At 51.5% G+C, this 14,689-nt stretch overlaps 1 protein-coding gene across 5 annotated transcripts in view; it reads left to right on the top strand.

Annotated features, from left to right (window-relative positions):
- TACC2 (transforming acidic coiled-coil containing protein 2) overlaps positions 1–14,689 on the top strand; it is a 185,729-nt gene that overhangs the window by 33,063 nt on the left and 137,977 nt on the right. For all 5 annotated transcript variants that reach the window (XM_032608275.1, XM_032608274.1, XM_032608277.1 and 2 more), the window contains exon 4: positions 9,129–14,441. In XM_032608275.1, coding sequence (XP_032464166.1) covers positions 9,129–14,441 — 5,313 coding nt within the window. The remainder of the gene's footprint in view (positions 1–9,128; positions 14,442–14,689) is intronic.

Genomic DNA, 14,689 nt, shown 5'->3' on the forward strand with positions numbered 1-14,689 from the left:
GTGGTCTGTACCTACTCCCATGTGCTTTCCATACATACATGTGCCGATCAGTGTTTTGTACAACTCCAAGTTCTCTCTTTGCCCAGCTTTCACTTCTTGGTGCTCTGCCTTGGGAACTTTACATGCCTTGGTCACCACCCCACCCCCCCAGCACCCAGCTCCATCTCCTTAAGTCAGGGAGACTATCTGGCTCCAGCTGGGGTCCCCCACCCTGGGCCACTGTCTCCAGGCCTTAAGATGGGGCAAGAGCAGGGCTTACTCTGTCACTTTCCATCTCCAGGAATCACCGCCCTTCATTTCCCACATCTCCTGTAGAAGCCAATCCCCCATCAGCCCAACCTCCTGTTAGTTAATAATTCTTTATATGAAATTTTCCAACCTGGCTCCCTGAAAACTTTGAAAAACCACCGTATCAAATTTTTTTCTTTAAATGGAAATGCAGCAAAATCACCTGGCATTTATTCTGGGAGAGGTGGGGAGACCCTTCCAGAAAAAAAATTATAGTAAGAGAGAGGATGCTAGGGGCAAGAGTTGTTTCTCTTTTCTCTTCAAGAGCAGCTTGTATCACAGCCACTTGCTGTCTCTTGTGTCTTTTTACAGCCTCAAATGCCAACTTTGACAGCAGTTAATCTTCCCAAATGCGTCACTGCAGCTGTGTCAGAGCTGGGAAGGAGCCTAGGATGGTCTTTATGTCTTTGACATTGAACCAGCTTGGCCACCACTAATGTTGACTCATCACCACCACCCCCACCACCATGTAGACCAGTGGGATCACAGAGAGACAGATCTCAGCAAAATGGATCATCCCTGGGACTTGCTCTAACAAGAGACACTTAGTCACATTTTGGAGCTCAGTCTCACGTAGGTGATATTGGTAACATCTTCTTTTTCAGAGAGTGGCCCAAATTCGCTGAAAGATTTTTCAGTCATCAAGGGAAAATTCCAGTGTGTTCTCTGTTTTGCACTTTGTTGACTAAGGGAGGGAAATTATTCTAAGGTATGTTAGAGGTCTTATCAAGAAGGGATATAACAAAAACATGTTTCCCACTACTTCTTGTCCAAAATATCCTTGTGGTGTCAAAATAAAATAAAAACACCCCCATAATCCGAGCACATGGGCGAAACTGTCATTTGCATTTTTCCATGGATGAGTAGTGGGATTTAATTTACAATTCAGGAAATCTTCACATTCTCAGTTAAACATTCTACCCAATTCCTTTTCTTTTTCATATTTATTTTTATTTATTTATTTAACCTGCACCTGGTCTTAGTGGCAGCACACAAGGTCTTTTAGTTGTGGCATGCAGACTCTTAGTTGTGGCATGCGTGCGGAATCTAGTTCCCCGACCTGGGAGTGAACCTGGGAGCATTGGGGGTGCGCAGTCTCACCCACTGGACCTCCAGGGAAGTCCCTCTACCCAATTCCTCGATTTGTGCTCATTAGAATGTAAAAAATCTTTATTGTGAATAAAAGTAGATGCCTCTAGAAAACAAATTTATGGTTACCAAAGAGGATCCTGGGGGGCGGGGAGGGTGGATAAATTAGGAATTTGGGGTTAACGTATACACACTACTATATATAAAGTGAGGAAACGACAAGGTCCTACTGTATATCACAGGGAAATCTACTCGGTATCTTATAATAACCTGTAATGGAAAAGAATCTGAAAACGAATATATATAAATGTAAAAAACTAACCAAACAAACAAACAAACAAAAAAACTACCTGTATACAACATTAGAGACATTTGATTACTTACTGTGAATAACATTTATGGAAATCTCACTTTGTAAGTAAGATCACATCTTACTTATCTTCTTCAAGAAATATCTTATTAGATTAAAAACAGACAAACAAACAGAAAACCCAGATGCCTCCTCTAATGGGATTGTAGTTTTAGTTTTGGTAATTGATCGTTAAGAAACATCCAGATGATCAAAAGTAATTATTATGCCAGAAATGCATTTAAATGAATTTCTGTTTTCTTGTGATAATATCTACATACATTTGAAGTACAGTGACAGACAGACAGAAAGAGGAGACACCGAGTTCATTCCAGCTACAGGGAAGGCTTGGGGGTCACACTCCAAGCCCAGCACTGAGGCTGGGAACCACACAGTTTGGTCAACACCCACACGAGGGTTGCTGAAAAAAACTGGTTACAGGACAGTTTTTGAATTTTCTTTGGAATTCAGTTGCCTGTGCCCTCCCCTCCTTATGCTGGTTAATGAAGTCTCATGAGTGGACCAACACCTTGACCTTGAAGTCAAATAAAAGTTCGTGTGGCAAAGTACAGGCTGAACACTCAGGATGCTTTGGTGTTTTATCCAACCCCCAACACACACACCCCCTTTTCCCCAATAACTCTTTAGAACCTACTAATAATTTTCTTTCATTTATTGCGTGGATTGCTTAAGCATTGTGGTCTTTCTTTTTTCTAATGCAGAACGAGCACAGAGAAGAGTTAACACTGGATTTAAAATACAAAGCTGAGTCTGACAGGGCTGCCAAGGTCAGCAGGCTCGCTGGCATCCATATAGGGAGCATTGTTTGGACAAGTTAGGACTGTGAGTGTGGATTGGACCTAATCTGCTCGGACCACAAAGAAGTTTCTGAGGAGGTGCCTCTTTCTCCGTGAAATACCATGTGATAGTTGTCATATCCTTATTAACTTGAGAGTCTTTGCTCTGCACAGACCACTCACCATGTAAATTCCTTCTCTGAAGGCTCTGGAATGGTGATCTATCTCACAGTGCAGGAGTCAACCTAAGTGAGCAGTTATGGCGTCCGTTAAAAATATATTTTTTATTCATCCCATTGTTGACTTAAAGAAAATGCACAACGTGAGAGTTGTGGGTTAGGTGTTTCGTTGTTGTTGTTTTTAATTACTTTTATAATTTTTTAAACTTTATTTATTTTATTATTTACTTATTTTTGGCGGTGTTGGGTTTTCGTTGCTGCGCGTGGGCTTTCTCTAGTTGCGGAGAGCGGGGGCTACTCTTCGTTGCGGTGCACAGGCTTCTCATTACGGTGGCTTCTCTCACTGCGGAGCACGGGCTCTAGGTGTGCGGGCTTCAGTAGCTGTAGCGCATGGGCTCAGTAGTTGTGGCTTGCGGGCTCTAGAGCGCAGGCTCAGTAGTTGTGGCGCACGGGCTTAGTTGCTCCGCGGCATGTGGGATCTTCCCGGAGCAGGGCTCAAACCCGTGTCCCCTGCATTGGCAGGCGGATTCTTAACCACTGCGCCACCAGGGAAGTCCCGTGGGTTAGGTTTTATTTGGGGCAAAATGAGGACTACAGCCCGGGAGACAGCCTCCCAGAGAGCTCTGGGGAACTGCTCCGAAGGGGTGGGGGGAAGGTCAGTGTTACATATGATTTTGGTGAAGGGGGTGCGTGCAGTCAAGCGCACGTCTCAGCAGAAGGCCGCTGCTGGTCACGAGGAGCAGATGTCTCCGTTCACGATCTTAGTGCTTTTCTAGATCTGAGGAGGTGCAAGACATGGGCTCATAAAACCTCCTCCTGAAAATCTCTCTCTGAAGCCCTGGTGTGCCAGTTTTCCCAGAGCACAGAGGGCCTCATTCCTGATCTCCGCCCTGAACTCCTTTCAGCGGGTGTTGAAGGTCAGTGGTCGCAGCAGATTCTGAATCAATTGTGAAGGAGACGGCCGGAGTCAGAGAGGGAGAAGGAAGCCAGCTTGATCACTGGCGAGGCTGGACTGGAGGAAGAGCCAACCAGGGGCTCGGCATACTGTGCCCGGAATCAAGTCCCACCAGCGCCAGGCTGTGCGCGAGGGCAGGCTGCCCTGATGGACGGGGAGGCAGGCAGCGGGGAGAGGGGCTGCACTGTGGGTGAGCTCATCTCAGTGACCTTGAACACCTTAACTCCCACCCATGGGAAGACTGGACCTACGGGGGGCTGCCTTCCCCATCTAACCAATCAGAGAAGCCTCGCTTCCTGGGGCGACGACCCGAAAGGAGTGGAGAATAGGGCAGAAGTGTCAGACTTCTCTGAGAACTCAGAAGTGTCAGAAAAGCCCCTAATTTGTGGGCCACGGCATGATGCAGAAGCCGAGGAGCACCCACAGCCCCCGTGCCCCTCACCCCAGCCCCAGCCGTTAGCCGTGCTTGAGGACAGGTAGTCCCCAGGGTCTGTGGTCTAACTTGCTGGATGTCCCTCGGCCCCATGCTTTCCTTTTCCAGAAACTGCAGCAGAATGCAAAATGAGTAACAGAGACGATGTTCTGTGGGGACACCTTATCATCTTTTGAATTAGGCTAATTTATGAAAATTACAAATCATTCGCAGACTTGTGTGCTTTATAATTAATGACAAATCCCTTGCAGTGTACCCCCTAACTTATCAGACCCACCAGTGAGCAAAGGGACATGTGGTTGGGTAGTGCTGCCTTAACCTCATTTCTTTGGCAGAGGTATTTAAACAAAAGTACTTTGCCTTTCCTGGGCCTCAGTTTCCTCATTCCTGTAAAATGAGAGGTTTGGACTCATAGATCACTAGAGTGCTGTGATTGTATGGAAGAAAAGAACTTTCCTAATCTTCAAGTCAAACAACCAGGATTTGGGAGCATTTCTGCATATTTAGAATCCTTGATTTGCGTTTAGTTGTATTTGTCCATCCATCCATCCATCATCCATCCATCCATCCATCCACTCATGCATTCATATATTCAATGCTTGCAGTATGGCAAGCACTGGAGATACAATATTGAAAAGAGGCAAGACCCAGTCTCCATTATACTCCAGTGGGAGAAATGGTCATCCTTTCTGATGGCAGCTGTGACTAGTGCCCTCACTATGTAGGCCTGTAGAAGGAGAGCTGATCCCAGAGGCCAGTCCAGGGAGGTTTCATCCAAAAGTGAAGACTGGGGCTGAGATATGCAGGGAGAAGCAGGAGGGCTCCAGCTCCAGGAAAATGCACGGGTGGGGAGCTCTGTGTGGGATGAAGCCGCAAAGGTAGGCTGGGGCACAGCTGATTGCAAAGTGAAGCCGCCACCGGGGAGTCTTCCCATGAGGGTGACAGGGTCAGGCTTTCATTTCTAAGCCATTGCTCTGGCTGCAGCCTGGAGAAGAGAATGCAGGGGCCAGAGTGGGTGGGAGAAGAGGCTGCTGCATTGGTCCAGGAGAGGCGAGGCCAGCAAGTTCAGGGAAGCAGGAGACAGCAGGGTCCTGGAGCCAGGCGGGGCTTGATCTTGCTTTGCCGTGGGAGCTCCGCGTGCCACCCGGGTCTGGTCTTGAACCTCTCTGTGAATATTTCCTCATTTGTGCAGTGGGGGGCATCCGCTCTGCCTGGCTGCTGTGTGGGTTAAATGTAATCATAACTGAAGCGCTTAGCACGGGCTTGGCCTTAGTAGATGCTCAGTCAGCGGCGATTCTCCATCTTGACGATTTTGCTTTATGGTTTTGCTGGTTCCCCTAAAGCCTGGTAGTGCAGGGGCATGCTTGTTTTTCCCTCCACCAGCCTCCTTCCTCTCTTTAAGCATTCCTACTTGGCCTGAGTGTGTGTCTTCAGAGCTATTCATTTAGGAACCCATCTGGATGTGATTGTCTCCAGCTAGGATGATGGGGAGGACATTATCTGCATCTCCATCCTCTGCTTAGACCTTCGCTGCAGCAAATCACCCCTCCTCCCAGGTCTCTGCACCCCATGCCTCTCGCTTTCTTGGCTGGGGACGTCTGGTCGGCACCGGGGAGGCTGTGCCCTCCCCTCCTCAGTTCAAAGGCTGTGCCCACTTTGGGCTGAAAGCCTTCCATTGAGAACACGCTGCCCAGCCCACAAGAGCTCGCCTTTGGATTCTGAGCTGAACCTCCATCCTACACATTGTGATTCAATCTTGAAGCACAAAAGGACATTATGGGAGCTTCCATTAATGCAGAGCCCTCACAGATGAGCTCTTAGAATTTTTCCTGCCCTTGGGCAGATCTGCTCCTGGTGAGTGGCTTTAATCTGGTTTTAAAAATTGGCTTCTGATGGGCAATCACAGAGGTTGCTGGTGCCCAGCTTAGGCGAAATAAACCAAGGCCGGGTCCTTATTTTGAATGGAGTCGTATGCTCACACTCTGGGAGATGTGTTCCTGGTTGCTGTCTCCAAAGACCCGCAGGTTTTCAAGGTGCCCAAATTGAGTGAATTTGTCATCTCGTCCCCAGATGGTCCTGACTTCAGGCAGCCTGAAGGGAAGCCGCACGCTCTCCTGAGCTAGCAGCTGCTGTCAGAGACAGGATAACGAAGCTGCTTTGTCTGTTTTGTTACCAGCGCAGAGGGGCTGTGTTGTGCGCTTCTTGAACAAGCAGGCCTCAGTAGGAGCACTTCATTTATGCATTACACACCACTGATCTCATCAGCTACTAAACCGTTTGACACCCTAGTTAAAGACTGGGACACAAGTCAGTGTAAAGTGCTTATAGAAAGGAAAATGGCCAGATTCAAGAGTGCAGAGTTGCTGGTTCTGGAACAATCCATTGATTTCCAGAAATGCTGCTCTGCAGAGGCCAGGCCAAGGCACGTTACCTGCACACCTGGTGGTTTCACACGTGTCAGTCAGCATGGGGCCAGGGCTCTCCGTGGGCGCGTCCGTCCTCATGACCGTGTGAGGATTGGAGGGATTCCCATAACTTACCCTCTGAGTTTTCTCTTCTTTGCTCTTGTCAGCCTTGCGTTTGGTCTGAAAATGCTAATCTGGTTGAGATAGTAGCCAACTCTTTCTCTTGGGTCCATCTGAAATATTTTCAATGTCATATGTTCAGGAACAAGCATTAAATCAGGACAACTAGTGTGGTGACATGTGTACACACCTCCTTCAAGGATGTCATGTACTTTTCATAGGTGAGGGACTTGGCAAGAGGTTGGAATGGAGCCAGGTAAAGAGCCTTTTGCCCTCTGTCTCAGTTTGTTCAGCCTGCTATAAAAATACCATAGACTGGATGGCTTAACGACAGACATTTATTTCTTGTGGTTCTGGAGGCTGGAAATCTAACGTCAAGGTGCCAGCAGATTCTATGTCTGGTGAGGGTCCATTTTCGAGTTCACAGATGGACGTCTCCTCTCTGAGTCCTTACAAGGCAGAAGGGGCAAGGAAACTCTCTCGGGTCTCTTCTATGAGGGCACTAATCCCTTTATGGGGGCTCCACCTTCATGACTTAATCACCTCCCAAAGACCCCATCTCCTAATACCATCACCTTGGGGATTAGTTTTCAACATTTGAATTTTGGGGACACAAACGTTGTCAGATTCAAGCTTAACCCCTCTGTTCTCGGGGTTCTTATCTGCAAAATGGCAGTGATAATATCCATCTTGCATGGCTATTGGTAGGGCTAAATGAGATAATCCATGTAAAGCACTGATGTCCAATAAATTTCATCCATTATTATTTTCCCAGCTTTTCATTTTGGAAATTTTGAAACCTTAAAAATGTTGAAAGGATAGTACAATAAATGCCCAATATACCTATTGTATTAGTCTGTTCACACTGCCATAAGAGAAGACCACAGACTGGGTGGCTTCAGTGACAGAAATTTATTTTTTCAGTTAGGGAATTCCAAGTTTAGGGGGCTAGAGGGTTGGTTTCTGGTGAGACCTTTCTTCTTGGCTTGCAGATGGCACCTTCCTGCTGCATCTGCTCATGGCCTTCTTGTCTATGTGAGCGACTCCTGGTGTCCCTTCCTCTTCTTATAAGGACTTCAGTCTTACTGGATTAGGACCTCCCTCTTACGACCTCACTTAACCGTAATTAACCTCCTTAAAGGCCCCGTGTCCAAATACAGTCACATGATAGATTAGGACTTCAACATATGGATTTTTAGATGGACACAATTCAGTCCATAACACATATTTCTAAATTTGAACAGAAATGTACTTCATCTTCCCACTATATGCATCTCTCATAAACGAATGTATATGCGTTGCCCTACATGGAAAGATAGGATTTTGGTAGTGGACATGTAGAATAAAATCTTTCCTCTGGTTGTATCCAAAACACTGTGGGTCTATGAATATGTGAATGTGTGTGTATGTAATAGTTACAAGAAGATGCCATAAATTTTCCTCCCTGTAATAATTTCAAAGAACATGGTAAAAGCCTTAGAAAAGCCATACTTCTGTTAACTTTGCCTTGAGCAGTTTCTTTTGATACTGAAAGATACATAATCATAAAAGTATATAGAATCACAGCTATGTAAAAATAACAAAAGTTGCACTCCCTAAAGAGTTGCGTGGGAAAAAAAGGAAATTCACCAGAACACTTCAGGTGGCAAGCATGTTTTCTACATTTTCAAAATTTTGTCTTGGCCGTATATTGCTTTTAAATTTTAAAAACACACCTAATTAAAACTATATAGAATTGAGAAACACAGTCTAAATATGGGATGTGATAAGCTATTTTACAATAACTGGATAGTTGATGATCTATAGCAAGTCCATGACTCTGAGCCATATTCCCCCAAGTTTCCTGCATGTTCACAGTTTTTCTTTACACACTGTACAGCAAAGTAATTTCAAGCTGAGACACATATGGGTATGAAGGTAATTCAGCTCCCAGGAATTTTATATGTAGTTCATATGCAGAAATTCCACAGCTAAATAGAATTGATTTGGGGATTATGCCTCACAGTACCACCCGCTGAATGTAAAGAATCGAGTTAACTTTTTGCAAGAATAGCTCTTTATTTCAAAGCTTGGCTTTGCCCATTTTTGCCTTTTTCCTGAACATCTAAGGATCCCAAGAAGTGTTCAGGACCTCTCTGTAAACTACAGAGAGCTCATCCAAGTTCTCTACCATGGTTTATATTTATTCAAAATCTTCTGAGTTTCCTGCATTGTAGACAATTATGAATTAGTTTCCATATTACCGCATTCTCTACTGACCAGCATGGAAAGACTCAGATTGAATGTTTGAGATTTTCTGTGCTAATTTTTGCAGACAGTGAGGGCACGTGTCATGGTTACAGGTGGGGTGGGATTGGGGGGTGTCTCTTCATGGAGAGGGACGAGATGCACGAGGCTGGTGTGTGTTGTGGCCTTTGGTGGGGAGAGGTGTGCAGTGATTCTGCCTGGGCTGTGGCTCTGTCCTTGGCATCCATGAGAACTGATAAAACAATAAATGTTTTCATTGTTGGCAGCGTCGGGCATGGAGGTTCCTGCTCCACTTCTGAAGGTGCTGCCAGCCGGTATCCCTGCATCATGTCCCCAGAGGTGACTGAGCCAAGGAAGCACCCACAGGAAGCCATGGGCCACGAAGATTCTCCACTGCCCAGCCCACCGGAGCCCTGGGAGCAGGGGAGTCCCTTGGCCTCCGTGCCCTTTGCTGAGGGCGCCCCGGAAGGTTGCTTGGCAAGCCCAGCAGAGGAACCTGAAGATTGTCCCCTGGCTCAACACCCCCAGAGGGAACCTTCCCCAAATGTCCCAGGATACACCCCAGCAGCCTTTGTCCCTGGGATGGACAGCTCTACTCAGCGCAGGGTGGTTGCAATCGCCCCCAGCGCCGGAAGAGAGAGAGGACCGAAGGAAGAAGCGGGGCAGAAGCTGTCTTCCTCCAGTTCCATTGACCAGGTGCCGGGAATTTCAGCAGCTGCTCCTCGAGAGCCCATGACGGTGCAGCTGTGTGGAGACGATGGCTGGACTGGTGGTTTTGAGTCCCAAGGGAAAGAGGCTGCAGGTGGCTTTCCCCTGCCAGAGTCTGCGCGGGGAGCCCCCATGGCCCCTGCTGCAGCCCAGCCAGGCCAAGAGAGCTCAGCTGGCCTGGAAGAGTCCCCCCCAGAACCCGAGAACCTGACCCCACAAGATCCAGCCCCTAAATGCCAAGTGGAGGGGCCGCCTCAGGACTTCACCGATGACTTGGGAGCGCTCAGGGCCAGCCCTCCCAGCAGGAGTGCTCCAGGGACGACCCAAGGAGCAGAAGCGAAGGTCGCTGCCTGGGAAAGCTGCCCGCGGCAAGTGGGAGCGCATCTGCCGCCCACAGAGCTGCCCTGGGAGTCACTGGGTCCTGCCCTGGCATCTGGGGCCAAGGGCTCTTGGGAGGAGACTCTGGATGCCCCTGATGCTCGGGGTCATTCGCAGACAGGGAGGCAAGGAGCTGAGCGCCGTCAGGCCGTCTGTGTGACGGCAGGTGACCAGCCCGAGGGGGGCCTGCTTGTGAGCCCCGAGCCCGCCCCACACGCGGCGACTGAGGAAACGGACCCAGCTTCAAGCCTCACTTCACAGGCAGCTGCTCGGGCCTCTGCTGCTGCAGAACAGCCCAGAGAGATGACTTCCGGTGCTGAGAGGCCTGTTCCTACAGATCTGGCTACAGAGCGGGCAGAAGCAGGGTTGGCAGGACAGGAGAAGCACGCATCAGACCGCGGAGGAGAGGGAGCGGGTCCCGAAGGCGGCCCCGGAGAGGTTCCTATCCCTTCACCCCCGGAGGAGAGGGAAGAGCTCTGGAATAGGGAGCAAAGCCACGAGGTCCAGCAAGGGCTTCTGCCTCTTCCCCCTCCCGCTGCCTCAGATGAAAATGCCAGAAGGTCACTGGGGCCAAAGGATGAAGGCAAAGCCCCCGAGGGTCCAGCTGTGGCTGCGGAAAGCAGACAACCTGGGGCCGACCCTAGAGGACAGGAGGCAGCCCCAGAGCCCCCCGAGGGTGCAGATCCTGGGAACCTTCAGGGAGAGCAACCCGAAGCCTGTGGCTGCAAGCCTGACCCAAAGGGGGAAAAGGATGAGGTTTCACAGCTAACTGGCGATGTGGAGAGCAACAGCCTTCCCAGCATGGCCTCAGCACAGCCACTCAGAAGGGAGGCCCCCGGGCGCGTGGACAGGCCCGGCTCTCCATCAGAAGATGCAGCTTGGAGCTCGGCAGCCTGTGGGATGATGGGAGAAGCCCAAGTGGTCCATGCATCTGCTTCACTGCACCAGCTTCCCGAGCAGGATCCCATCCCCCCCTCTGGGCCGGATGGAGCCAGTAAACACGTTTTTCCCGAGGGAGCTGTCTGGGAGGGGCCAGGACTGCAGACCAAGTATCCTGACACCTTTCAGGATGTGGGGGCATTGGGAAGAATGGACCCTCTTCCTGCTTTAGAATCAGAGAAATCGGATTTCCTGTCAACTCCTGCTACAGAGGTCGTCCCCAAAGCCCAGGAGGCGGAGGGCAAATCTGAAATAAAGACGAGGAGCCACCCATCTGCGCAGAGGCCGGGCAGCTGTGATGCGGAGTGCTTGGTGACACCACCCCACGCCCGTGGGCTGGGGCGTGATGCAGCTGGACAGGAAGTCCACACCGATGGGCCACCTCCCCCTGAGGAGGAGAACTTGGCAGTGGACTGTGGGCTCACGACCCTCAGCCTGGAGCTAGGTCAGCAGGAAACCCTGTCCTGCCCGGGGGACAGCGGGATACGAGTGGCTGCAACCGAGAGGCCCTCACTGTATTCCGAGAACCGTCTCCAGCAGTCCCAAACGGACCCAGAAGCATCCACCTCTGAAATGCTCAGGGAGCTGTCCCAACAGTGCGAAAGCGAGAAAGAGACTTACCCAGGTGATGCAGAGTTTAAGAACCTGGGTGCAGATTCTCCCCAAATCCACATACCTGTGGAACCTCGGGAAGATGTGAGCTTGCCCGCTCATGGAGCAAAGGAACAGGCCTCTGAATCAGAACTCCACAGTGAGCTCCCCAAGGGCAGTCCGTCTGATGCTCCACGTTCACCTCCCGGGCACACAGTTCCGGAGAATCGTACGACAGAGCAGTTGGAGTTGTCAGCACCAGAGAGACCGGAGTTGCCTGCGCTAGGGGGGAACGGGCAGGAGGCGGAATGCAGTGGCAGTCAGCTGTCCAGCGGCCCACCTCCTGCAGCAGACACCTTACAAGACTCTTCTCTTGCATGTAGCTTGAGCAGAAAGGAAAGTTGCTGTGCTGGACAGGGGCCAAACAAGTCCCAGCAGGAGCTGGTTGATGGGCGGAAAGCTGGCAGCCAGCATGAAGAGGCATGTCTCGGGGATGCAGGCATTTCGGAAGCAGCTGACGCTTGGCCCCCGCTCCAGGACTTGGGTGAGACAGAGAAGGCAAGTGGGAACACAGTGGGGGCCCCGCCTTGTCGGCCTGATTCAGTAGCTCTCCTGAAGGCAGCTCGCTGCCCACCAGCTCCAGCACCTGCCGGCCCCAGAGTCACACCCACCCAGGAGGCCCCAGAGAGAGAGGCCGGTGATGAAACCCAGGAGGGCAGGCAGCAATCGGGGTTAGCCCCACACAAGGAAATGGAGCATCCCACTGCCACAGAGGCAGAGCCCCAAAAGCTTCTTGAAAGTTTCCCATCAGCCGAGGATCAAGGTGCGGGTGGTGGGACTGCTGAGATTGGTGGGAACGCTGACGGAGGAGACCTGCGGACACAATGTGCTCCGGGGGAGCCAGGAGAAGCTGCTCGGAGTGGTGGCTTCCTCCCAACAGAGCAGTGCCCCTCCCCTGGGGAGGAAGCTTCTACCTGTGCCCTAGGTGAGCCCTGCCAAGCTGAGCAGCCCTCCGCCAGCTGCCAGGATGCCTTGCTGCCAGCCAGAGAGCTGGGTGGGATTCCCAGGAGCGTGGTGGATATTTCTGCAGCCCAGGCTGTCCCTGACTCAAAGAGGCTCCTGTCGTCCAGGCCACCAGAAGAGGCTGCCCCTGACACTCCTTACCTGCATGTGGAGCGTGCTGCCAGGAAAGGGGCAGAAGACAGTGGCGTGAAAACTGTTTCACCTCAAGGCCTCGGAGCTCCTGGTGAAAGCCCTTGTCCCACACGGGAGCCCCTGCTTGTCTTGGAAAATGCCTCCTCCGCGAAGGTACCGTGTGGCTCCCCTGCCTCCCTCTGGCAACCAGGAGCTGCAGGTGAGGAAACCTCCGCCGTGCCAGCCAGCAGCGGAAGCCCCCAAGCTGGGACCTCTGAGGGGCCTGTGGACTCCGTGCCCTACCTGGACAGGGTGCCACTTCTGGCCAAGGGAAAGCAGACCACAGGGGAACAGAAAGGCTCAAGGACTCCCGGGGCAAGTGGCAAGCCCAGTGAACTTTCGGCACACCTTGCCGGTGAGGAGAGCACAGCAGGTGATGCAGCAAGGGAGAGAGAGCGCAGTGGGCAGAGGATGGTAGACCCTTCCAAGGATCCCAGGAAGGGAGCCTCAGCTGGTGTAGGCGCAAGCTCCAGGCAGACCAGTATGATCGCTGGGCTCCCTGACTTCAGAGAGCACATCACCAAGATCTTTGAGAAGTCTGTGCTTGGAGCCCTGACCGCCGATCGGCCCCAGAGCACACTGGGAGAAAAGGCAGGAGCTGGGAAGAGTGTGATGGGCAAGGACCTCGCCACGCCAAGCCCAGAGAAGCTTCCAGATGGGACTCAAGGAGTGGCCATCGCGCCTCTCCCCACCACTCCTGCCGGACTCTGGATACAGTCAAAGGAGAAGAAGCAAGAGCTGACTGTAGAGGCTGAGATTTCTCGTCTGGGTCCCCAGGATCCAGCTCCAGAAAAGCTGCCGGGGCCGGCACGGCCAGCTGCAGAGCAGAGCCTGCCAGGTGCCAGTGTGGGGAAGGAAATGAGTGGGCCTCCACAGATGCTGACAGAAAGCAAGAAGCCAGAGGGGTCTGGGGAAGGCTGGCCGGGGCTTGGGAGCCAGGCCCGCTCACAGCAGGAAAGCGGCCGGCAGGAAGCAGCTTCGGGTCTGTCTTCACAGGTGACTTCTCCAGAGATTCCCGATGCTGACTTGCAGGTGGCTCCCCAGAGCCATGGAGAAGGGGACGCAGTTCAAGACGACAGAATTCCTCCTGGAAAACAGCACCAGGAGACATCTAGCCGAGACAGTCAACCCAGAGAAGATGGTGCCCAGGGCTTTTCTCACCCAGGGGCTCTGGGTGACATGTCGGTGCCCACCTCTGCCCAGGGAGCATCTTCTCCCCATGGGAACGTTCCGACTGTGGCCGAGGCCATCAGTGAGGCCTGTACCCCAGACACACTTAGGGGTGAGAGGAGGCATGAAGGTGCTGCTGGGATCTCGGAAACACAGAACGCCCTGGGCACCCAGAGCACCCTGGAGCCACCAGCTGGGCAAGTGGTGGATACTCCCCTGGAGCCCGGCTTGGGAGCAGAAGCTGCTAGGGAAGCAGAGGATGACGTCACTGTGAGCACAGCTGAGACCGGGGCACGCGTGTCTGCCCACCTGCCTGAAGCAGGTACTACGAGAATGTTCTCTGGTGCTGCTTGTGCCTCAGCTCTGCCAGGAAGCCTTGGGGACCCCAGCTGCTCTGAAGGGGCTCTGAGGATGGAGGCTGCAGCCGCCCCGAGCGGGGACAGCCCGGCCGGGTACCCGCAGGCTGAGGGGCAGCCCAGGCCTGAGCCCCCCACTCCTGCTGGCGATGGGAAGGTGCCTGTCTCCTCACCTGCGGAACCTGATGAGATCCGGGACCTGAAGCTGCAAAGCCTGGATCCAGAAGCGCTCGACGCCGAGAGGTACTTCCAAGAATAAATTCCTATGGGAATATGGGGTCAGCTTCAAAAGTGGTTCCCACTTGGTTTTAAAAAGTCAATCAAAGAGATGGGTGGTTAGAAGAAGGTTAATTTTCCATATCTAATTGTTGAAATTTACCTGCTCACAATCTCTGGATGTGCTGTGATTCTGAAAAACGTGAGAAGTGCTTTGGAGGCATGGGAGCTGTGTCTGTTTAACGTGTCTTATTCCTTGCCTTGTGTTCTTTTAA

Source organism: Phocoena sinus, chromosome 16 (assembly GCF_008692025.1).
Source record: "Phocoena sinus isolate mPhoSin1 chromosome 16, mPhoSin1.pri, whole genome shotgun sequence".
Taxonomy (NCBI): Eukaryota; Metazoa; Chordata; class Mammalia; order Artiodactyla; family Phocoenidae; genus Phocoena; species Phocoena sinus.